At 38.7% G+C, this 25,245-nt stretch overlaps 2 protein-coding genes across 8 annotated transcripts in view; one reads left to right on the top strand and one right to left on the bottom strand.

Moving 5' to 3' along the window:
- Positions 1 to 527: 527 nt before the first annotated feature.
- On the bottom strand, positions 528 to 17,810 carry LOC114464747 (solute carrier family 43 member 3-like). The gene is made up of 12 exons (XM_028449260.1): positions 17,622 to 17,810; positions 16,002 to 16,131; positions 9,958 to 10,004; positions 9,808 to 9,884; positions 8,714 to 8,806; positions 7,872 to 8,011; positions 6,331 to 6,443; positions 4,651 to 4,791; positions 3,573 to 3,680; positions 3,308 to 3,494; positions 1,031 to 1,154; positions 528 to 950 (listed from the first exon to the last, which is right to left on the bottom strand). The coding sequence occupies exons 1-12, from the start codon at positions 17,785 to 17,787 to the stop codon at positions 813 to 815; spliced, it is 1,464 nt and encodes a 487-aa protein (XP_028305061.1). The 5' UTR covers positions 17,788 to 17,810; the 3' UTR covers positions 528 to 812.
- Positions 17,811 to 22,129: 4,319 nt separating this feature from the next.
- Positions 22,130 to 25,245, top strand: part of ctnnd1 (catenin (cadherin-associated protein), delta 1) — a 60,929-nt gene continuing 57,813 nt past the window's right edge. For 2 of the 7 annotated variants that reach the window (XM_028459957.1, XM_028459707.1), the window contains exon 1: positions 22,131 to 22,456. The gene's annotated coding sequence lies outside the window, so the exon portion shown is untranslated. Of the gene's footprint in view, positions 22,457 to 25,245 lie in introns of all 7 variants that reach the window. The other 5 variants (XM_028460035.1, XM_028459871.1, XM_028460202.1 and 2 more) reach the window with 4 other exon arrangements.

The following is a 25,245-nucleotide window of genomic DNA, read 5'->3' on the forward strand; positions in this document are numbered from 1 at the left end:
GGGGTGAAGATGTTCGAGTGTGGCTGGTCAGAGGTGTGAGGGGGGATGGAGTCAGGGCTGTCCCATTGCATATCGAATTTACAATAGAACAAATTTAGGCTATTGGCCAGACGGAGGTCGTTTGCAGCAGCAGGGGCTCTGGGCTTGGAGTTTATTTGCCTGAGCCCCCGCCAGACAGAAGCAGAGTCATTGGCAGAAAATTAGTGTTGAAGCATTTTAGAGTACAGACGTTGAGCGTACGTTGGAGAGGAAAATCCTCGGTAACTTTATGCGGCGACCGTGCTGGCGGAAACGCACAAGCGCACCAGCTCTATTTCCTCTCCTCTGGAGCTTTACTGCTTGAGCAAAGGTGAACACATCTTTGACCAAAATGTCAGTAAATCCACAGAGGAAGTGATGAACGTGGGATATAAAAACTCGGGGATTGTTGCCCTGATGTTCAAGAGCTCTTCTCTGGTGTAAGAGCACCCAGCAGCGGAGTTTACAACAAAAACAAGACAAAACAGTGTGCACCAACACACCACAGCAGCCATCCACGACGTCATTTAATTTGTATTTTATAAAAAAATTTGTCATGGTAGGATAGGAAGTCAAGTTTTCCAGAATCAATAAGCTCAAGTCCGAGTTAAGTCACAAGACATTTGTTTTCAAGTCCAAGTCTTAGAATCTTATTTTACTAGAGGTTGACTTTCACAGTTTTGTCATTGCACTTGGTTTTTATCGCCCTTTTATTTGCGACAATAGTCCCATACAAAGAGCAACTTGAGGTTCATTTAGTGCCTTGCCCAAAGACACTCTGACAGGTGTAAACCTTAGGATCCCACCCCTAAACTATACTTAATCTCTTTCTGTCCACACTTTCTCTGACTGGCCAGATTCCTGCAGTAGATGCTGACGTGCACCGGGTGTGCGAAGGCGAGCAGAGACGCCAGCACCACGCCGATGTTTACCTGAAAGAGGTGAGAAACACAAGGATTCATTCAAGGCCGATAGACGTGATCAGAGGCTACAGTCGCACTGACGGACTTACCAAAAGCTGGTTCCCTTGGAGTGTGTGTTGGATGAGGCGGAGGATGGGAAACTGGAGAAGCAGCACGACACCGGACACAAACATGGCTATTCCAGAGATCTTACCAAAGTGAGTCATAGGAAAGCTGGAAGTAGCAGAAGAAGAACTATCATGTGACCTGGAATCCAAACCTGCCAACCTCTGGAATTCACCTGCATTTAGTACAGCCAGATGTATTTTAATACTGAGGTCATTTTACGTCTAAAAGTGACCAATAAAAGCTGTAAATTGATTGATATGTAGACGTGAGGAGGAAACTTATCAGTTCAAACTTATCAGGATACACGGAAATCCATGTTAAAGCAAACAGGAGTATAGCTTAGGGTGACCAGATTTTTAAAGGGAACATATCATGAAAAATCAATTTTTGCAGTGTTTTTGAACACGAGGTAACTTGTGAGTGTCTACTTGCACACAAAATGTGAAATAAACCCATCCAGTCCGTTGTTTGTGGTCTGTGTAAGTCTTACAACACAGAGAAAAATGCTTTGTTTCAAGTTTTCTCAGTTTGTGACGTCACAAGTTGAATCGGGAAAGAAAATACCCTCCCCTCCGCTAGTCTCCAACGCACCATAGTTGATAACTTGCCATTCAGAAACATCTCTCTGAAGTCTTGGTTGACATACTACTTCGAGAGAGCCTTCTACCTCATGGTCGGACTCAGGTTCATATTGATACGGCTGCACCGCTGCGTTGTCTCCCACGGAAGAGAGGGGTGGGGGGAGGGTCAGCTCTGAAAGCGCTGGTTTATACTGGGTCCTGTTGTTATGTTTTGACCAAACCCCAGCACAGACATGTCAGTTAGACCACAGAGAACTGTTTTAAAACGTGAAAACATTTTATGTCCCCTTTAAAACTCAAAACCGGGACAGTAATTTAACCAAAGAAGATGACAATTTTTCAAAAGAAATGATCTGCATATGATTTTATTTGTAATAAAAAATGGTCATATAAATGACATTTATTTTTTCTTTCTTTTGGATGAAATGTATTGTTGCAATGGCTGAACTAAATCTAATGTGGCTATCAGTAAACGTGTTTCTCTTTTTGGCATGTTGAAGGAATAAGCATGAGAGGAAAGAACAAGCAATATTGTCGATGCAATCGACCAATCAGCATCGAATTGTGAATGCGTGGAAGACTTTTCAGCTTTTTAATTGGTTTATATTGCAAGCGCTACTATGGCAATGGTTGTGATTGACAACTCACAGTCCACAGAGATCACGTTTTTAAGCGAAATACGTTTTTAGGGTCCTTTCTGTCAGCGGCAACAGACGTCCAATGGGACAAACAGGACTGAGCTGTGAAAAACTGGGACAAATCAATGGTTCGGGGGAAATTGACCGGAACACGGGACCGTCCCTGGTAAATTGGGACGCGTGTGGTTACCCTAGCATAGCAGCTCGCCTACCTGCCCGTTCTGACTGGCCAAGTCGTCTGAAGGGCACCCTCATCAGCCAATAGAGTGCGCCCTATGCAGCCTTTGTATGGATTTTTCTTGGAAAAGTGCTAAATTATTGGAATTGGAATACATCGGTGCACTTTATAGTCTGGAAATGACTAATTAATTGACGACACGAGAAATACCCAGATGTACAGGTTTACTATATAGGGACATTATGCACTGTGGGCACACTAGTCATACTCAACCACCCCATGATGCATTGAGAGCAGAATATAGACTTGTACTGACTTCAAGACAAAAGTTTTAGTTTAGTTTAGTTTTAGTTTTTTTTTAAACTCTTGTAAATAAGGCTCTGGTTTTGATGTTAACAGGAAGTCTTGTCAGTAGCACAAAGACAGAGTCTCTGAAAATCTTTGCAATGTTGTAGTTTTATGGATCAAATGAGCACATGTTGATATTCTACCTGGTCACTTTCTCACTTAAAATGTTTTCAGAAATTTTTTCAGATTTTTGTCATCAGAGGTTCCAGATGCATCTTGGGAAACTTGGAAGTATACTTCAGTGAGAGCGCTCATCATCCTAATCATACTTATAGTATATAGTAGACAGTATACTGTATACTCATTCAGTTTGTAGTATATAATACGTTCCATTTTCAACACAGCCATGTCAACTGAATCCCAGAGCGGCTGAAAATGAGTCTTAATTTGCCGAGCAATAGCACTAGCCTAGCATTAGAAAAGGTTGAAATGCTCACTCATATTTACATTTCACTCTGAATATTCATCAATATGTTGTCTTTTGAGGGTGTGTGTCTGTGTGAGTGGACGTACGCTATGCTAACGAAGGCCTGATGGCCGCCGTAGAAGAAGCTACTGCAGGCCACCTGCAGGATGAAGGTGAGGTACTGTAGAGGGAGGATGGTGCTAGTAAAGCACACATAGAAGAAGAAACACAGCAGGCAGGTGAGGACGAGGGCGAGGATCGACGCACTAAGCTCCGCCTCCCTCTTCGTCTCTCCTGGGGAAAAACACGTTAAGGTTGTAGCTTCGGTTCAGTGTGCTGGTTGGATGCTGGTTGGATGCTGGTTGGACGCACCGGGAGCCAAAGGTCGGCGTTTGTGTCTGTCCATGATGAGGCCGCTGATGGGAGCGAAGAACACGCTACACAGCTGAGTGAAGGCGAACACGTTGCTATAGTGACTGACTGTAGGAGAGGAGGACATTTAAAGACAAAAATACACTCACTATGAGAGAAGATATCCAACATGCTGTGATAGTTTAGTTTCTTAAGTTGTGTGTATGAATTGGGTTCTATCGGGTAAGTCAAAGGTCGTAAGTTCAGGTCCTGGTTTTTGCTGACCTGCCACTAGGGGAAGTTTAAAAAATACCTTGATTATGGGCGTGGCTCCTGGAGCAGTGACGACACTCACAGTCTATGCTATAAAATCTCCAAAGAACAATCTATGCTATGCTAACTAGTAGCTACTCTATAGCTCTCTATTCACAAATCTCGTCCTAGGGTTGGACGATATGGACCAAAACTCATATCTCAACATTTTTTCTTAAAATGACGATATACAATATAAATCTCAATCATATTAATTCAAATTAAGTTTGACCAGAAAGACAATTCTGGCTTTAATTTGCTAATGCAAAATCCTGCACAAGCACAATTCTTAGAAACAGTTGCACAAAATGTGCCAATTTTGGCTTTTTCTCCCATAAAGGACAGCATGTGTGAGTGAGTTCTGTAGTGTGGCTTGTTTAGGTGAAGTTCTGGGTTAGGACGCATTCAGAAGTCCATCAAACTATGCTTTTCATGCTGTTCTAAGAACTGGAGAAAGCAGTGACTCCTAAAACAAGTGTTTTAAAACAAAATAAGCTATAAAAATATATATATTGATATAATTTCCTATATCAGCAAAATAGAAAAATTGCAGTTTGGATCTCCTCAACGAGTCACCCTTTACTCACGTGACAGATGATATCATTGATATTTTTTTGTATGTTTGCAGCTTTGGTTTTTAAGGTTCTTTGAGTTGTTGAAGTAATTTTTGCATATTTTTTCACTAGAATGTCTCTGAACTTTTTGATTTGTGTTTTTCTCACAGTGTGACAGGACAGCAGTGAGATCAGCCATGTTGTACAGTATGTATGTTTTTTTTGACCCTCACCCAGTGTCTGGTCGTTCTGGGCGAGCCGACTGAGCGTGGGGTTGACGGTGGATAAGAAGATGACGTGGCAGAAGACGATGATGACGACCCAGACTATGTGCCACAGGAAGAGCCAGGACAAGACGCAGCTGCGGAAGGAAACTGTGGAAAAAAAACCAGCACGTTACTTTAGTTACATTAGTTACTTTAGTTACATTAGTTACTTTAGTTACATTAGTTACTTTATTTACTGTCTCAAAACAATATTTATTCAGGCAAAGTTTGACTCTGACGTATTACATTGTGATTCACCTTCATAATGCGCTGAGCTAAGCAAATCCAAACATGTGGGACTGGTCACTGGTATGAAATTCATTCCTAGTTTCAAAGTGACAGAAAATCTGAAATTTCAATTCTCGCAGAAATTCTTTGCGTATTTTTGAGGCGATATGACAGACTTCTCCTTCTGAAATGGAAATATCTCTATGACGCTGCTAAACACTCACCCTATATCACATTTCCACCATATTTTTCACTGAAAAACGACTGGGCTAATGTTAGCTTTAGCACAGTGTTTTTCAACCTTGGGGTCATGACCCCATGTGGGGTCGTCTTGAATTTAAATAGGGTTACGCCTGAAATGTCTGGATTTTTTTTTTTTTTTTTTTTAAAGAAAAAAAAACATTTACTGATTAAAATGATATTTTTTAATTAAAAAATAAAATAAAATTCAAATTAACGCATAAAACACAATAAATATCAACTAGCCACAACAACTGTATTCCATACATTATTAGTTCAAATAAAATGCAGAATAAAAATATCTTGTCACTTGTACCCACAATGCCCTGCGAGACCACCGATGTCAACATCAATGACAATTCCATATGTTTCTGCTGGCAAATATTAATCTAATAAAATCAACATCGTAAAACACCATTAAAGAAACACAAACAATGATTTAATATAGCCTTCATACTCTCCCAACAAGATACTGTATATCTCATGACAACAACTCAGAACAGCCTCAGTGAGGAGCGTCCACAAGGTCAATCCTTCACTGTGAAAAGTACGAAACATGTTCTGACCTTACCTTTGCTGAAGGTCTGGTAGCACTAAGTGACTCACTTGTCACTTTGTGCACTAATCCTGGCTACTCTGTGTTTGTAACACACTTTAATAAACATAATCAAAAACAAATTCTATATATGTATATATAAATGAAAGAAAAATGTCCCTGCGGTCGCCAGAAATGTATGATATGAAAATGGGGTCATGACCCAAAAAAGATGGGGAACCACTGCTTTAGCAAGTGTAGCTAACAGCTGGACGTCAAATCTGGCGTGTTCTTGTGTATGAAATTATTGAAGATAATTAACCCCATTAACTGTATTAAGCATGTTTGGCACAGATTTTGGTTTATTTATTAGCCTGTAATGACGTCTGATGAGGGAAAGAAGATGATACAGAAACTAAATTAAAATGTCTAAACTCTAAAATGGAAAATCTGGGGCTCTACATTTACCGTTACATCGATCGCAAATATTAACATTCAACTTTCCTTATCTCTCACCCGGAAAGACACCATCAAAATAGAATATGAATTGTCCTCTGTACAGACTGTACAAAACACAAAACCTGGAAAATGCAAAGATGTTTTTGTGTCTCATGAATCTCATTCTTTGCATTTCTCGTCCACACCTTCCTGGCCTTTGCTTTGGATCTGTGACTGTGTCACTAATTCATTCTTCAGTGTTTCTTTGTTGCTCTTGTTCTCCACATCTCTCCTTTTATTCACTGTGGGACACTTGAACCTGTTGGATCAGAGACAGTGAGCGATGTGACCCAAGAACCAGCTGATAGTGAAAATAGAGGTTCACCGTTCTCAAAGAGGTGAATGTTAGGAGCATTTGGTGGTAAAAGTGGGGAACCCAGCTCATTTGGTCAATTTGAATATACATGCTGATTTAGAAAATCTATGTTCCCAAGCTGTAACTTCAGTTCTTTAATTGCTGCCAAAACCGACGATTTTGGCCAATTTTTAGCATTCTCTAAAGAAACAGGTGATATTCACAATGTGATAATGTTGGTTTATTGGTCAAATTTTAGTCAAATCAATTTATGGGATGTCCTTAAAGTCTGTTACATTACATTACAGAAAAAACTCAGCGGAGCACATACTGTACCTCTGCAATGAAACATATTGTGGAAAGATAAACTTTGATATTATTATTAATTCTTGTGAATTAAATAATTTGAGTTAATGCAGACAAGTTGTTTACTGGTATCACTGGAATACAAAGAGAAATACAGCACATTTTAGCTCTACATTTTAACTGTGTAGCTACTGTAGCAGGCTATTAAATGTGATATTAAGTCAATAATGCCACATGCAGTAGCTTGATAGAAATTATATTATTATCATCACACTAGAAAATTAGTTAAGAGCCGCTGCTATCAACATTTCACTTCCCTTCCTGTTTTAAATCACACCTTAAGACACGCATGTTCTCTTTGGCGTTTAACCAGTGTTGAAGGTGATTTTTACTGTTCCAATGGTACTCTGTGATGTATTTATAACTGTATTTTTATTGCATCGTTGTACAGAACTTTGAGTTGTTTTTAATAGTGCTTTATAAATAAATTGGATTGGATTACCTGACGAGAAATGGGCTGAACAAATTCGAATGTTGTCCAGATGTTTGCCTCATAGATCCTGGTTCAGCTTCACTAACCACAAGCTCCTCCTTTCCTCTGATCATTTCTGACATTGTTCTCCGTGCTTTGTATAACTTTTGAAATTCTATAAAACTCCAAATGTTTTTTCACGGTCTGACCGATTGGCACAGCCAAAAAACACGCCAATAGTTCAACATTTCCTTTCGTTCGACGTTCGGGATCTGCTTTGCCGAGTACCTCCAATATGGCGACTTCCAGTTTGATGATGATGATTGATAACTCGCCGTGAAAACCCCCTATTGACTTAAATGAAAACAGCTGCGTTGCAGTGTCGGAGCATTTACGGATGCAGTGGAAATTCAGCTAACCAAGTCCATTAGCAGTTTTAAACGAGGAATTTGAGCATGAAGGACTTCAAATTCAGTTTGGGAACATAGATATTTAGAGTCAGCACATCAAAGTTGTCTAAAACCAACACGTTTCCAGCTTTTACCCCAATTTGCTGCTAACCGCTAGTTCCAGCAATCTCTTTGAGAATCGGGCCACGTCTATCTGATCCTGACCCGTAGGTGAAGGCTTCAGGCAGCGGGTGAGGAATGTGGGTTTTTGGCATCAGGAAGATGGTTCTCAGGAAGAGGAACACACTGCACACGACCAAGAACAGGAAGGAGGAGCGAATGGACACGCCCCTTTCATACAGCAGCTGCAGACACATGAGAGGGTGAGACTATGTGGTCAATTCTCTGTGTTCTTTCATTCCGTTTTTACATTCTTAGGCTATGTGTGATTGATCACCATTACCATGTTTATGCAGAAGAGATAGGGCAGTGGTTCCATACCCTTTTTTGGATTGTGACCCAACTTTGATATCAAGAATTTCTGGTGAACCTAAAGACTTCTTTTTTGTAGAATTAGTTTTTTAATGTAATTTATTTTTTCATGGAGGGGGCAGATGTTCCAATGTGAAGGAGAAAAAAATCAGTTTTAATGTCTTTGATGTTATACTGTATTACAAACACAAAGTTGCCAACAAGTTGTGCCATCTCTGCATTTTGTTATCATATTTATTAACTACATTTATATTTGATAAAGTAAAAGTATAGAATACAGTTGTGTTGTTTTAATTTGTAAAAGACTAATGAATAAAAAATAAATATTTAATCAGACAGAAATTCTTTTTTAAATCAATTACTACACATTTAATTTGAATGCTGTATTTTTTAGAATAAACCTTTTGTATTTTAACCACGCCAGCATTCTCACTAAACCACCCTAAGAATCTGGGACAAAACACAAGAAGGACTTTCAGACATTAAAGAAAAACATACAACAATACTACAATATACTAAAAAGAATACTATTAATACTACTACAAGCAACTAATTTCTTACATCAGTTATTTTACCTTTACAACAAGGAAAACCAGTGCAGACGAGTCAAAGGTTCCGCTATAGATGGTGATGATGGTTGAACGGTAAGAATAGAACAGGTTTCCCACCTTTAACACAAAACAACAACAAAAAAACAGGGATTTCAATCATACAAACTTTGTTTTCAGGGGGAAATGTTTAAGATTTTGTTTGGTTTGTATGTATGTATTTATTTATTTAATACATACATACAAAAAAATTAGACCGAGGGCAGTATGTGGCGATATTAATAATAACATAGCTATTTAATCAGTCTTTAAATAATCATTATTATTATTGTTATTAATATAACATAATATGTATATAACAATATTATAATAAAACAGTATTATTATTATTATCATCATCAATATTATTATTGTTACTGTAAACTTGCACACTGTCTGCACCATAGATAATAAATTACATCCATCCATCATTTTTCGCTTATCCATAGTCAAGTCGCGGCGACAGCATCCTTAGCAGGGAAGCCCAGACTTCTCTTTCCCCAGCCACTTCTTACAGCTCTTCCAAGGGCATCCTGAGGCATTCCAAGGTCACATTGTATTTTATTTTGCGTTATTTTGAAGGACTATATCTTTGTAAATCACTGTGTATTCTGTTTTGTGATGGAAGCACTGTGGTTTTACTACAAAGCACTTTGTGATTTCTATCTGTGAAAGGTGATATATAAATAAAATGTACTTACTTTCGTCTCCATCTCTTCTGCTCTGTTTCACCAGGCAGAGGAAACGCAGGTCGGTGTTACATTTATTGTAGGTGGATGCAATGCCGAGCAGTGTTTGTGTGACACCAACTACGAGAAGAAATCCGTACAATTGTAAAATCTGAGCTTTGCATTTAATTGGCGCGGACTCCACTTTGCGGGTGTCCGTCCGAGTATGTTTGAGCCTTTATTGTCTGCGATGCAGACCAAGCTCTGACTCCGCTTGTATAGGGAACGAACAGCCCTTAACAGGGGGTCCGATAGCCCATACCCCTGGAGAACCCTCCACAGGAAATCCCAGGGGGAAACTCTTTCTCCTGCTTTATGAACATATTTAAATATAATTTTGTATTAAACACGTACCTGAACATTACTGATGTAGAGGATTGCTCCAGAAACCATGAGACACGACAGAGCTGGATACAGTAAAACAGACGTCTCTGAAAGAGTACATTTGCCATCAGTTTTAATGTGTTCATTCTCTCCTTTTTTACCACGCTCACACTGACGTACCAGGGCTGGACAGAGTGATCATCAGTGTCCCTGTGATGAAAAGGAGCCTGCAGGAGAAAAGCACATTTGTTATTACACACTATTTTATAGTAATAACAATAAAGGGAATTCCAAAGATGTGGATTTATTTCAGGACTGAAATCAAAATTTAATCCTGAACTCAAACTTAAACCAGCGCTTAATATGTCCAAAACCAGTCACGAGATAACACGACCACGAGTTGCAAGCACTCAGTCTGATCAAAGTTCCACCTTTTCCTCCTCCAAAGGTTACAGAAGGATAGGGGGCGCTGTTGAGTGATGAGCGTGTAGGACGCATCTCCTGTAGCTCTGCCAGTTTCAATTTAAAACTACATTTTTCAATTTTTCCAGAGGGAGGTCTTTGAAGATCTGTCTGTCTGTCTTTCTAACCGGAGTGCTACCTTCACTTCGGTTAGAAAGCTGCTGAGTGACAAACCCGGGGTCCGGTTAGGACTTTTGTGTCCAGCCAAGCTACGAGTGTCACACAACGGAGCAGAAATGTTCTTCACAAACCCTGAGGAGGCCCTACGCTATGCAAAGCGCCAGTTTCCACCATCCAAGTAGAACTGAGGTACCGTTGTTTGAAACAAACATCGGCGAACCAAACGTGGTGACCCGTCTCCATGGATACTGTGTGACTTGAGGACATCAGAATCAAGCAAGTAGTTTGGGGAATAATACGTAACATTCATCTCATTGTACCATTCCTTCCTATGCATGTTTGCTTACTTTGATCAAGTTTAACATGTTAAGTGACCTTTTAAGTTTGACTTTTTTAGCTCTCTGTTGGTTTTGGGTTGAATGTATTGAGGCAGAGCTACATTAGTATGGTAGGATTATGCTTAGAAATAAGTTTTGTTTGATGGATCCACAGAATGAGTTGTATTCTTTGAATGTGTTTGTATTTTTTTTTTTTTTTGTGGGGTTGTTTAAGGTCAAGGGATGGGGTGGCTGCCTGGGGTGCTTAAAATGTTGTACTTGGAATGTTAATGGCATTAATGGGCAGGTTTTGTGAGGTGAAGTACTCTCTTACCTCAGGGAATTGTGAGCCTTGTGAGGAAACTCATTTGACAAACAAGGCTCAGCAGAGAATATTTGCTAAATGGGTTAATCAGGTGTATCATTCCACCTTTTCTGCAAAGGCCAGAGGAGTGGCTATAATCATACTTAAAATTTCCTTTTTTACATGTGGATAAAGAGGGGAGATATGTTTTAGTCACAGGTGAGCTTCAGTCCACCCTATCACACTACTTTATATGTATGGGTCTAATTGGGATGATCCAGAGTTTTTTAGGAAGATTTTTAATTTAATCCCTGATATTTCTTCTTCTTCTGAATGATTGGAGGTGACTTTAATTTGGTACTAGATCCATACTTGGACAGGTCTTCAAACAAAATAATGCCCACCTCCAATGCAGCTAATTTTCTGAATTTGTATATGAGGAACACAAATCTGTTTGATGTATGGAGGGTCCCAAACGCAGCAGGGAGGGGGTATTCGTTTCATTCCCATGTGCATAATATCTATACAAGAATTGATCTTTTTTCGCTTGATGGGAAACTTTTGCTCTCAGGCCAAATACCATAACATTGTCATTTGTGATCACTATCAGAGGTGCTCGAGACAACAGATTCACGCCGACACTGGAGGTTTGATCATCAGCTCCTCGGGAGGGAAAAGTTTTGTAAGTACCTTGAAGCACATATTAAATTATTTTTTGAAACAAACAGTAAGGATGACATATCGCCAATTCTATTATGGGAGACGTTCAACGTCAGCGTTCAACAACGTAAATTTTCTGTCTTAAAACAGTTGACGGGACGTAGATAAGCAAACTGCTTCTCTCGTCTCCTTTTTCGGCATGTACAAAAAAAAAAAAAAAGAATAACAAAACTTCTGTGAATGCAACCATGTCAGAAATAAACTGAATAAATAAATAAATAATAATACATTTAAACTGTGTTATGAAAAGTCATACATCTCAGTCCGATGCCCCAAAAGAGGTTAGGTTACAGTTTTTGAAAAAATGTGCCCTTCCTACTCTCTCTCAGAGAGACTGTGATTATTCTGATACTGAATTTACATGTGATGAAATAACTGGAACAATTAAAACGTTAAAGAACAGCAAAAGCCCAGGACCAGATGGAATATGCAACGAGTTTTACAAGAAATTCAGTCCTATATTAGCTCCATATCATTTGAGGATGGCTTTCAATTTCATTTCCTCCATCTCTTAATGAAGTGATAATAACTGTCATTCCAAAGAAAGAGAAAGACCTCAAACAGGTTGGATCATAGACCAATTTCTTTATTGAACTCTGACCTCAAGATATTAGCCAAAACGTTGGCAAGACGATTAGGACCAAGCATACATAAATTAATACACCCAGATCAAACTGGGTTTATCCCAGGCTGGCAGATCTTTCACAAATTCAGACATCTTCTAAATATCATTTATTCACCCAAACTTTCTCGGGAGGAGGATTTGTTTGTCCTGAGCCCGGGTGCCGAAAAGGCATTTGACTGTGTTGAATGGCGCTATTTATTTGCCGTGCTGGAGAAATTTGGTTTTGAAGCTAGAATTATTTCTTGGATTAAATTATTGTATTCCAACCCTAATGCCAGAATCCTCATTGATCAGACACATTTAAACTAGGGGCACCCGGCAGGGTTGTCCGCTCAGCCCACTGCTGTTTGCACTGGCCCTGGAACCCCTAACTGACACAATCAGAACACAATTTACTGAATTTACCTCAAACCAAATTTGCTTTATGCGGATGACATTATATTATATATAACACAGCCCAAAACATCAATCCCTGCTTTGCTAGGCACAATTGAACTGGTGCCATTACGCTGCAGAAACCCTGATACTGTATACTAGCACAGACTCCATTTAAACTGGCTCCCAAGGTGTTTACATATTAGGAATAGGGAGGAACGAAGACATATAACTTATTGTTTGAGGATAATTATACTGTTGTTTTAGATAAACTCAAAGCAAAGATAAAATTTTGGGAAACACTCCCAATCTCAATGATAGGTAAAGTAAACACTGTTATGATGATCTTCTTGCCCCAATTACTTTACCTTTTTCAAAATCTGCCTGTGTATCTTTGGAAAACCTTTTTTTAAAAACTGGATTCTATAATTCTTTCATTTATTTGGAATAATAAACATCATAGAATTAGGAAAAGTCATTTATGCAAACGGAAAGAAGTCGGAGGATTGGCTTTTTTACTCGCTACTGCTATGCCATAAATATCCGCTGTATGGTTTACTGGCTGGACCAAACCATCCTTTCTGCCAACTGGCTGTATATAGAACGTGAAGATTGTCTACCCTATTCACTTGGAGCAGTACTGTTGTCTCCAATCCATCCTAAAAAATCACTGTATAATCATAACCCGGTTGTACACAATAGCATCTTAATTTGGCAGCAGTTAGCTAAACAGCTCAAACTTTGACCTCTATCATTTGCAATGCCTCTATCTGCTAATCCTGCATTCCCATCTTCACTTTCAGACGGAGGCATTGATCGTTGGAGGGATATGGGGCTGTGCAGGGTTGGTGATCTTTACTCTCAGGGCACTTTTTTGTCGTTTCAGCAGCTCCAGGAACTTTTCAAAATTCCAAAGGCTTCTTCAGATCCGACATTTTGTCAAAATGCATCTTCAATTTCGAAAATGCTGAGCCAGATAAATTCATTTTTATATGAACTATAACAAGTTCATGACCAAGTGAGTTTGGAACCACTTAAAAAGAAGTGGGAGGAGGAGCTTGGGTTGTAGATACCGGAGGAGATCTGGGGGAGGTCACTGCGATTTGTTAACTGCTGTTCTCTTAATGAGAGACATCATTTAATACAGTTTAAAATTATTCACAGGTTACATTACACAAAGGAGAAACTGAGTAAAACCTACTAGGATCTGTCAGCCATCTGTGATGAATGCAAATGTGCTGCAGCCAACTTGTTGCATAGTTTTGTCTTTTGTCCAAAGATACAGGGGTTCTGGTTGGAGACTTTTGCCTTTTGGACAAGGATCTTGAAGTTGCAATTGAGACCTGATCCTTTACGGATCCTTCTTGGCGTCTCGGGGGCCTCAGAAAAATTCTCAAAAGCTCAGTATCAATTACTTTCATATGCTCTTCTCTGTGCTAAAAAATGATTCTGCAGCGATGCTAGGAAGTGGAACTTTTATCCTTCAGCCAATGGATAAGTAGCCTAACAGATACCCTCCACTCGGAGAAAATCAGATATGTTCTAGTAGACAGGTTAGAGGAATATGAGAAGATCTGGAGACCAATGATCACCTTCTTAGAAGGATAATAAACTGCTTATTATGTGTACTGCTGAGCAGCACACCCCTGGATTGGGAGGGTGGGTGGGTGGGTTTGTTTGTTTTTGTGTGACTTATCCTTGGACTTCATTGTAATTACATACTACCTTTGTTGTTCTGTTTATGTGTCTTGTTTTTGTTTTGTTTTTGCTTGCTTTTGGTTCTACTATACTGTAACTTGGAAAATTTAGGAAGTGCTGCATTGTATGAGTTTTTATGTTTATGTTGATCCTGTTCAGTCAGAACTAGACTAGCTGGTTCAAGTTTAAAGCCTGGCATATATCATCAGTGAATAAAATACAGGACAAGTTAATGACACTGCTGCTCGGCCATTAGACTCCTAAATAAGTGATCGGAGTCTAATGAACTATTCATCCCCCCCCCCCCCCCCCCTTCTCCACTGAACTTTGCACACCACCTGCATTCGCACTTTAGATGCGCCCATGCGCAGCTAACACCATGTCTTTCTATTATGAAACAGCTTTTTGCACATACCATTGTATATATCACCTCTCCTCTGTATAGTTAATATATTTGTATTTTTTTAATTGTACAGGTGTTTTGTATTTAATGTTCAGGTTTTGTTGAGTAACAGTGTTGCATGCCACTGTTAGTTATTATAGTTCTTTTATCTCGATTTATTCCTTTATTACGTAGGCATTCACTGGCGGCCGGCAAAGCAAGAATTTCATTGTACAGGGAAACGTGTTTCTAACTGTACAGATGACAATAAACACTTTGACTTTGACTTTGACTTGACTTGGCATATTGTGAGCTCTGCAGGAACATCTCACCCGTCGGGGATAAGACACCCGAACTTTCATAAAAACAAGAATTGGTGGTATGTAATGGCAAAAGGTAGCTTAAATTAGCAAAATGAGGCAAAATAGTGAAAAAGGGCAAAAATGAAAGGAAAAACAAATGTTATTTATTGGGCAAAAGTTATAGCCAAAGAATCTGGCTGTTGGGAACTTTTTTCTTTCTTTCTTTTGTGTTGCACATGTCTGTGTTACACGTGTGTTACACGTGTATGTTTCACACATGCTTGTGTCGCACGTGTCTGTGTTGCTGATGTCTTACATTCCTGTGTTGTCTGAAAAATAGTCTTACAAAAATGTTCACATGTTGCATTGTCAGAATGCTTGCACTGAAAAAGAAAATTGAAACTTGTTCAAAATGCATTAAACCTTGGGATTTAATGTTTGTGTTTAATAAATGTTTATAAGAAACTGATATAATTTTGTTTCCAGCTTTAAGTTGTTTGAATCTCATTTGGGCATGAAAAGAGAAAATTAAAAAATGCTAATGCAATTAAATGCAATGTATTGAAGAATTACACTTAAGGGGAGTAACAACGCAGGTATATTCATAAAAATGAAGTTTTGAGAGTAATTTCTTAATCAACACTGAGTGTGATGTAGTTTTAACACTTGAGGAGTTAAGTTAAAAGAGTAAATTATGGTTAACACTTAATTGTAATTTAAATCATGACATGACAAGAACCACATGTTGTTAATCTGACTAAATAGGAGCTTTATCATGGTTTTAGTAAATTCATTTATTAAAATCACTGCTCCGCCCCTTGAGCATTGATCTCCAAAGTGACACTATACTTCTAAAACCAAGCTCCTGCTTTTGATCAAGAGGAGCTGAGAAGTGGTGCATGCTGCATAGTGTTCTTACATTGCTATGAGTCTGGTCACGGTGGTCCCATAGCGGTCCAGGATGTAACCAATGGGGAAACGTGTGAGTGTATTACAGATACAAGCCACAGTCATGACCTGAGAGAGCTGCTGGTCCTGCTCTGTGCATTCTGCAACAGGAAAATATTGTTTTCACAGTGATCATTAATGTACAGAGTTAACACTAGTCCCCCAAAAAATATCCTGTGCTTTTATTTTGAAGGAGCAGACAGTATCGTTTGTGCTTCTGTGTAGTTCTAATACTCAAATGTGTACATATTTCTATAAATTATTTGTCTGTTATCCTATATTACTGATAAGCAACTGGTGGCCTGTGGGCCATTTGTGGGCCTCTGTATAATTTGATGCGGCCCCTAAAACAAATAAACAAATTGACTGCAAAAACACATAAAAGGACAGAAAAGTGAACAAAATAACAGTAAAATACACAAAATCACAGAAAAATACATAAAATGACTCGCAAAAAACACAAACTAACAACACAAATACATGAAAAAGCCCCTAAAACACAAACAAATACAAAAATACACAAATTACTCCAGAAACACAAAAAAATAACAGCAAAAATACTGTTGTGACTCCCCCAGGTGATGATGTAGATGGTAAAAAAAGGTGTAGTGTGGAAAAAGGTCTTTGTTGAAACTGACTTGCAAAATAATACAAAGTTTATTAAAACGAGCAGAATCAAACAACAGGAGACAGAGAGTCTGTGAGAACATCGGCGGTCAAATCATACTCTGAAGGAAAACCAGGAGCGAGGCACCGATATCTTTCACAGGGTTTTCAGAAATCACATAATTAAATTACCCTTAACTGGGAGACAAAGAAAGGAATCAACAAATATTTATTGCGGTGGTAAAACTCCCATATAACAATGAACAAAGGCCAAGGTTAGACTCGGTTATGGCATACAGCTGTAATTGGGTGAAGAGCAAGCCTGTCTCTAGGTCCACATGTCAATATAACATTCCAACAGCAGTGCTCCTGAGGTGACTGGATTCAATAGTGAAAAAGTGTTCAATCAGCGTGAAGAAGGCCAATACTCAAATTTAAGTGAAACAGGTATATTGCATAAAATGAATATCATATGAAGCAGTCAATACGCCTCAATACACACAAGGACAGAAGAGTCAACAAAAAACTGTAAAAAAAATACACAATCACAAAAAAATACAAAAAAATGACACAAAAAGCACACAAACTAACAACACAAATACTAGAAAAGGCCTCTAAAACACAACAATACACATAATGACTCCAGAAACACACAAAATAACAGCAAAAATACACACAAGAACAGAAAAGTGAACAAAATAACAACAAACATTAAAACACAACCCTGTGTTTGTATCCTGTATACGTCTTCTGATTGGTCGTTATTCTAAATGCTGACATAAATGTTGATCATGTGATCGTACTGTGATAACAGTGTATCATCTCTATCCGAGTTCCTTTAATTAACACTAATTCTAGTCATCATAGTTCCTCTTCATATCTGTGTAGTTTCATTTGAATGAATTGAACATCACACACAGATGATATATAAATAATCTTATAGTCGGTTCCATCAGGTGAGAACGTAAAGTGAAGTCAGACTCACCTGTGGGTGCCATTCCCTCCTCTGTGGTGGAGTTGAAACATGGCTGTCTAAAGTAACCCTCGACCCTGAGCACAAACACCAGAGACACCCAACCAAAAGAGATCCCGGTGAAGAGCAGACCCTCCACCAACCCACTGAGTAGAGTGAGCCATCGCTGCAGCTCCATCCTGTTAGTCTGCTCTACCTGTCTGTCTGCCTCAGCTGCTGCTGCTGCATTTTTATTTGAATAACACACCCTCTTGGTGCTACACTCCCCCTCCGTCCTCCAGTTAGTTTATTCTATCTGTTTATAGGTTTGTTTGTATATCAAAATATAGTCTCAGGTCAACAACCTGTAACTCTAGAGCAGGGGTGTCTAACTCATTTTAGTTCAGGGTCCAAATACAGACCAGTTTGATTTCAAGTGGGCCACAGATTTTAGCAGGAAAAAGAGCAATTTCAACATGAATGTGCCCTAGTTTGCACCTCCAGTTATAAATTACATGTAAAGTATATAAGAGAGCAAAAATATCCAAGCATGAAGTGACCTTAAACTTAAACTAATTTACATTGCCTTGATATCATGAACAATTGTTATTGAATTTAGTAGAATAATTTGAGGAAATTTGCTCAACACAACCTTTGACGTCCACCGCAACTGTCAGGCGACGGTTGGTTTTCCCTCATCGGCTAGACATATGACTGTAAGTGGAGAGTGTTTGAGGATTGGTGTCTCCAGAGGGGACACACCTCCTTTCAGTGTCTGGTGGGAGTGATTTTGTCATTTCTGCAGGACTTGATTGACAAAAAAGCCTTCTCCACTGTAAAAGTGTACTTGGCTGAGATCGCCGTCTGTCACGTGGGATTTGGGGAGAAAACAGTGAGCCTATCCAGATCACTGGTGCCACCATGGAATCTAGCTGTGCTTCTGGAGGAACTTAAACCTTCTGCTTTTTAACCGCTGGGGGAGACACGCCTGAAGTTTATGTCTCTCAAGGCAAGATTATAACCTTAACCCTAACCTAACCCTAACATATACCAATAAACAAATAAAACACAAGTTCGTTCACTTTGAAAACAAAAAAAAACGAAAATGAATTATTTGGGGTTTTTTTTTTTTACCAAAAATGCATTTTCCGGTAGTGCGCATGCGCATATACAATCTCAGTACAAAGCGCACTCAGTACATGACACCGGGTTTGACCACATCCTGGGCTCTGTTTAGGGGAGTGTCTGTTCAGGACATTTGTGCGGCGGTGAGTTGGAGCTCATCCACTTCTATAGGCTGGACATCTCCGCTCCGTCAGTTCTTGTCTGCAATATGGGAGCTACCATATCCCATAGTGAGACATTAAAACAAATGTTATGAAAGAGAACTATAGGTTATTTACCTAACCCCAGTTCTCTGAGTAATATGAGTGAGATGTCTCACCAGACAGCCTTTCTTGCTGAATGAGTGAGAAGAGGTTTGCTTATTTGAATGACGCTGTATTCCCTGCCCTCTCTACTTATAGTAGGCAGGACTACCTGCGGCGGATGAATACATTTCACCATCCAATCAAGATTAGCGTAATAAGATGAATTAATTGATGGAACCAAAATTAGTCAAGTGACTCAAACAACATTTTTAGGCGTCATTGTAGACCAAAAAGTAACCTGGAAATCGCACACTCAGCATGTTTGTCAAAAAATAATGAAATCTTGGTATTTTGAGTAGAATTTGCTGCTCCTTAATAGATCATAAATGTGTGATGACACTGTTTCATTTGTCCACATATAACTTACTGTAATATGATTTGGGGTGCTATATGTCAAACATATCTGAATAAGATTTGATTCGGACAAAAAAAATTCTAAGAATTGTAAATATTTCAAATAGATTGTCCTCATCTGCTCCTCTCTTCAGGAAATACAATGTTTTGACAATATATAATGTTAATATCTATTGCATTTGTCTCTTCATGTATTACTATGTGCATATGTCCAATGTTCTGCCCAGAGCTTGTAGCAATTTTTTCACATACCTGTGTACTTCAGATGTTCATGCCTACTCCACCAGGCATTGCAGAGATTTGCATCTGCCCTTCTGTAGAACTTCGGCCAGACAAAATACACTTAGATATAGAGGGAATCATTTATCTCTTGCTCTAAAGACTATATCCACTTTTGACTCTTTTAAAAGACAGCTAAAAAGAATGTTAATACACAAGTAATCTTTAACAAGTGGATATGTATGTACAGTGGGTACGGAAAGTATTCAGACCCCTTTAAAATTTTCACTCTTTGTTTCATTGCAGCCATTGGCTAAAATCAAAAAAGTTCATTTTATTTCTCATTAATGTACACTCAGCACCACATTTTGACAGAAAAAAACAGAAATGTAGAAATTTTTGCAAATTTATTAAAAAAGAAAAACTGAAATATCACATGGTCATTAGTATTCTACAGTTTCTACATTTCTATTTTCTTCTGTCAAGATGAGGTGCTGAGTGTACATTATTGAGAAATGAAATTAAAAAATTTAAAGGCGTTGGAATACTTTCCGTACCTACTGTATGTGTATGTGTATATATTTAAAACATTGACTTACCAGCTCAGGCCTGTTCTTGTTTACACTGACTTTGGGGAGGTGGTCTTATAAGACCTATAATGGTCTTCTCACTTTCTCCTGCACAGTTATGTTCTTTTAACCACTGTATATATCTTGTCTTGTTATTTGTGCAAATCAAATCAAAGATAGGGCTTCTGAGATATGACGCGGAAGAGTACAGTATATCTCACAGTGAGACATCTCACTCATATTACTCAGAGAACCGGGATTATATAAATAACTATAGGTTATTTAAATAACCTATAGTTATTCACATAACCCTAGTTCTTTGAGTAATATGAGTGAGATGTCTCACCAGACAACCCTTCTTGCTTGGGTAATTTTGAATGATGTGCTGCCGTCCGCCCCCACTACTTATAGTAGGTGGGACTACTTGTAGCGGACGGACACGTTTTACCAGCCAATCAGGATTGGCATAATGAGATAGTGACTTCTGAGGTCTGCAACAGAGCGTGCATTCCATAGTAAGATATCTCACTCATATTACTCAGAGAACCGGGGTTATGTGAATAACCTAAAGATTTAGATTTAACTTTTATCAATTATATTCAGATTTAACATTTATATTTAACTTTTAACATTTAGATTTAACATCTAAGTTTTACATTTAACAATTTAGATTTAACTTTTAACATTTAAATTTAGATTTTACATTGAACATTTAGATTAAAAAAAAGTGACTTCTATATATTTTATACTTGAAAGTGTAAACCAGGGCCTAACGATGTTGAAAACACTTTCTTTTTTCAGCATAAAAAGTATTTTCTATTGTAGAACTGTAATGAGATTGTCCTCTACTAAATCAAGTCACAGTTTTTCCACTAGAGGGAGTTCTCACATCACTTTACTCACATTCACATGCACTGGTTTCCTCTCTAAACTCTACTGGTCACACTCTGGGTTTACTGGTTTCATGTGTGAACTCTACTGGTCCCACTCTGACTGCACTGGTTTCCTGTCTAAATTCTACTGGTTTCACTCATAGACTAAAAAGAATGAACTGGACAAGCTTCCCGGTGGAGTGAAGCTTTTAAAATTTTTAGAACTCCCCCACTGATTGGCTGCTGTATAGGTCATAAACTCCGCCTCCTCTGCTGTGATCATTAGTTATTATCACCCTATATTGCGTTGAAGTGCTCATTTTTATGTGAAGTTTGTTTTAAATAAGTTGTTTGAGGTTGAAAAAATGGGATTTTACGTCACAAATGACGATGATTGACAGCTGCTGATCTTGCGTAGCTCTTTGTGCATAGCAGTTACGTTGTGAAGGAAAGCAGAGACGTGCAATTTTCTTCATTTTTAAATAGAGTAAGTTAAAAAGATACTTATGTTCTTGCCGTAGCTGAGCTACGTAAGTCTGGCTCCAAATGACATCAAATTTGCAAGATGGCAGCGCCCCTTTACTGGTCCCAGTCTGAGTGCACTGGTCTCCTATCTGAACTCTACTGGTCCCAGTCTGAGTGCACTGGTCTCCTATCTGAACTTTACTGGTTTCACTCTGACAGCGCTGGTTTCCTCACTAAATTCTATTGGTCCCACTCTCGTTTTACTGGTTTCTTGTTTGAACTCTACTGGTCCCAGTCTGAGTGCACTTGTTTCCTCTCTTAATTCTATTGGTTTCCTGTCTGAACTCTACTGGTCCCAGTCTGATTCTACTGGTCCCAGTCTGAGTGCACTTGTTTCCGCTCTTAATTCTATTGGTTTCCTGTCTGAACTCTACTGGTCCCAGTCTGATTCTACTGGTCCCAGTCTGAGTGCACTTGTTTCCTCTCTTAATTCTATTGGTTTCCTGTCTGAACTCTACTGGTCCCAGTCTGATTCTACTGGTCCCAGTCTGAGTGCACTTGTTTCCTCTCTTAATTCTATTGGTTTCCTGTCTGAACTCTACTGGTCCCAGTCTGATGCTACTGGTTCCAGTTTGTGCACTGACTGGTTTCTCCGCCTCTTCTCCCGGTGGAGAGGCGGAGCGCTCAGTCCGAGGCTCGGAGCTCAGGACGCCGCAGAGGTGGGTGTTTCCCCGGCTTCCTCTGCGTGTGCTCGGCCTGCAGCGTGGACTGTTGACCCTCTCGGTGTTTCTCCCTCCACACGGAGCCGCTTTTCCTCCTGTTTTTCACGGCCAGTCACTTGTTTTTCTCCCGGAGCTCAAGACGGTGTCCGCGGAGCAGGAAGCGGCTGAACCGACCCGGGCCCCGACACTGAGACTCTTATGGACTTTGATAAACAAAGCTAACAGTCTCCAGAATCGGTAATGTCTGTTCTCTGTGGGTTTAATGGTCCCAGTGTTGTCTTGACAACGGTTGCATCTGCAACTTTAAGCCAGTTTGTGGTTCATTTTGATGAATTTATTCGTAGGAAACGCAGTGTTAGCCCGCTAGCAGTTAGCCTAGCACCAAGGCTAGTTGTGTTAGCTTGGCTGTGATGAAGTTGGCTTGCGTTTGAAGGCTACGAAACGTAACCTGCTGTTGTTGTTTGGACTCTTTAAAAAAAAAAAAAAAAAAAAAAAATACACCTTATTTTTGCATTATTGTGAATAAATCTGAATCAAAGTCTTCACCTTAAATATCTTAACTTGTTGTAATATCTCATATTTTAGTTTTACAATGTTTGATCTTTTCAGCTTTTTTGGTCCATACTGAACATATTTGTCCAATTCTATAGCAATTTCTCATTATCTATTTGGTCTGGATCAGATATTCTCAACAACTTATTTATATCACATTAAACAATTCATGACGCAACTCCCAATTCTTTATAGAAAATTAATACTTTATGTCATTTACTTTATTAATAACAGACAAAATCTGGTCCTTAAGAAATAAAATGGGATAAATATTGGTGTAAAAAATATTTTGCATATCTATAGGTTTAACTTGCATTGTTCACTGTAGGAAATGGGCGTTGTACAGTACTGTGCGTCAGATTGGAAATATGTGGATGAAATAATCCCAGTTTAACCTTCACAAATGTACATTTTAAGATTTCAGATTATTCCTAAAGTCAGGAATCTGTGAAATTGTTTAGTGGTCTGACAGAATCTTTGCACTTTGTAGGTTAACTCTTTAATGATGGTAAAAAACAAAGTTTGGTTGAGTTAGGACTGCATTAGATTGAATGAGAAATGGCCGCTTTGTAGGAAAGTGTTGTAGTTGTTTTCTGCATACTGTATTTGATTTCATTATACCACTGATTTTCACATTAGGATCTGAGACGTTTATAGTAAATACAAATGTCCAGAAAGCCAAATTTTGACCTAAATTGGAGTACAGTATCCTTTCATGGATTCATCACTTGTATTTTTCAAGATTTTAAGTTGTTTACCACTGCAAACCAAGAAAAAAAAAGGGCGTTTCACTGTGTTGTCAGAATGAGATCGGGGCTCAGGTGGTAGTGGGTCGTCTTCTGATCGAGAGGTTGGGGGTTCGATCCCAGTACCTGACTATGTGTCGAAGTGTCCTTGGGCAAGACACTGAACCCTAAGTTGCTCCCAGTGGTCGACTAGCGCCTTGCATGGCAGTCTGTCCCACTGGTGTGTGAATGTGAGAGTGAATGGGTGAATGAGCTGATATGTAAAGCGCTTTGAGACTGCTTCAGTGTGGTGATAAAGCGCTATATAAAATCAAGTCCATTTACCATTTACCATCATTCCACCAATTTTTGACACTTGTGATCAATCTTACATTATAATTTGCCATTTTTGACATACTGCATCAACATTAGTGCAAATTGTAAGAAAAAGCTGCTGCATTGATCTGATGAAAGTGTTTTCAAATCTGTTAAAATTTGTAATAGCAATGTAGGGACTCTGATTTTTCATTTACACATTTTCTTAATTCCGTTTCAGAGTTTACACACTTCCCCTTAATTTGTGTTTCATTGTCTTTCCCTGTTTAGATGACTTCACTGGCTATTAGATAAATAGATAGATATATGGTTTTTATTGTCATTCATACATACACATCATTGGCGCATACGGCTCGACTTTAGGCTTTAAAAATAAAAGCATAAAATCATACATTTAAAAACAGTGATAAAGTGCTGACATAGGATTAGTGTTAGTTATTGCACTGGGTTCAGATATTAAACTCCCTGAAATAATAACGAACATGCTAAAGAGGGCTGGGCAATTTTGCCTTAAAAAAATCTCAGATTTTTTCAAGTAAAATTTGAGTTTCGATTTGATTTTCAAATTTATTTTTTCACTGCACATAAAAATGACTGTAGACATCAGATATATTGTCAAAAGCGCAACTTTATTGCTGTGATTGTCAAGAGTTAAAATGCATTGAACAATCCCAAAATGAAAAGGAAATGAGTCTCTGTTATTCAACTATTTCAAGCTTTAACCCAGGTTTAAGCAAAAGTACAACAGCAACTTCACAGTGGCTTCAATTTTCTGATTAAGAAATCAGATAAAAATCAAATGAGAAAGAATAAATAAACTTTTTTTTTTTTAACTCGAATTTGCAAAATAAAAATTGTTTTTATCTACAAATTCGATAAATCGATTTTTTGCCCAGCCCTAATGCTAAATAGGTTTAATGGAGTCAACTACTAGTATTAATGTTATATTTTTATTCTACAGATGACATACGGAAGCTGAGAGGGTTAATCTGAAATCAAGTGAGATCACGTCACGGGAAAATTGGCATGTCCTTACGATTCTCTTGGAAGACACTCAGGGTCTATTCACACCAATTAACCCTAGAGCATTTTAAACTCTAGGCTTTGTTTGCTCTGATAGTCCGCCTTGTTTGTCCAGGTGTGAACAAACAAACGAAGTCTAGAGCGGATCAAACAGTCACATTCTAGAGCATTTTTTTTTTTTGCTGTCTCAGAGCGTTTCCAATCAAAGTCTGGAGTGATTAGGTTCGCTGTGAACAACTAAAAAACCGCAGGTACAATGGAGATGACATGGGGCGTACGTCATTGTGGGTGGTCAGTAGAACCGGTAACAGTGCAAACTTCTATTCTGGGCTTTAAAACCACCAAAGGTACGACAACTTTTTGCTGCTCTATTGTAGAATGTTGCAAAAG

The sequence above is a fragment of the Gouania willdenowi genome, chromosome 1, assembly GCF_900634775.1.
Source record: "Gouania willdenowi chromosome 1, fGouWil2.1, whole genome shotgun sequence".
NCBI lineage: Eukaryota > Metazoa > Chordata > Actinopteri > Blenniiformes > Gobiesocidae > Gouania > Gouania willdenowi.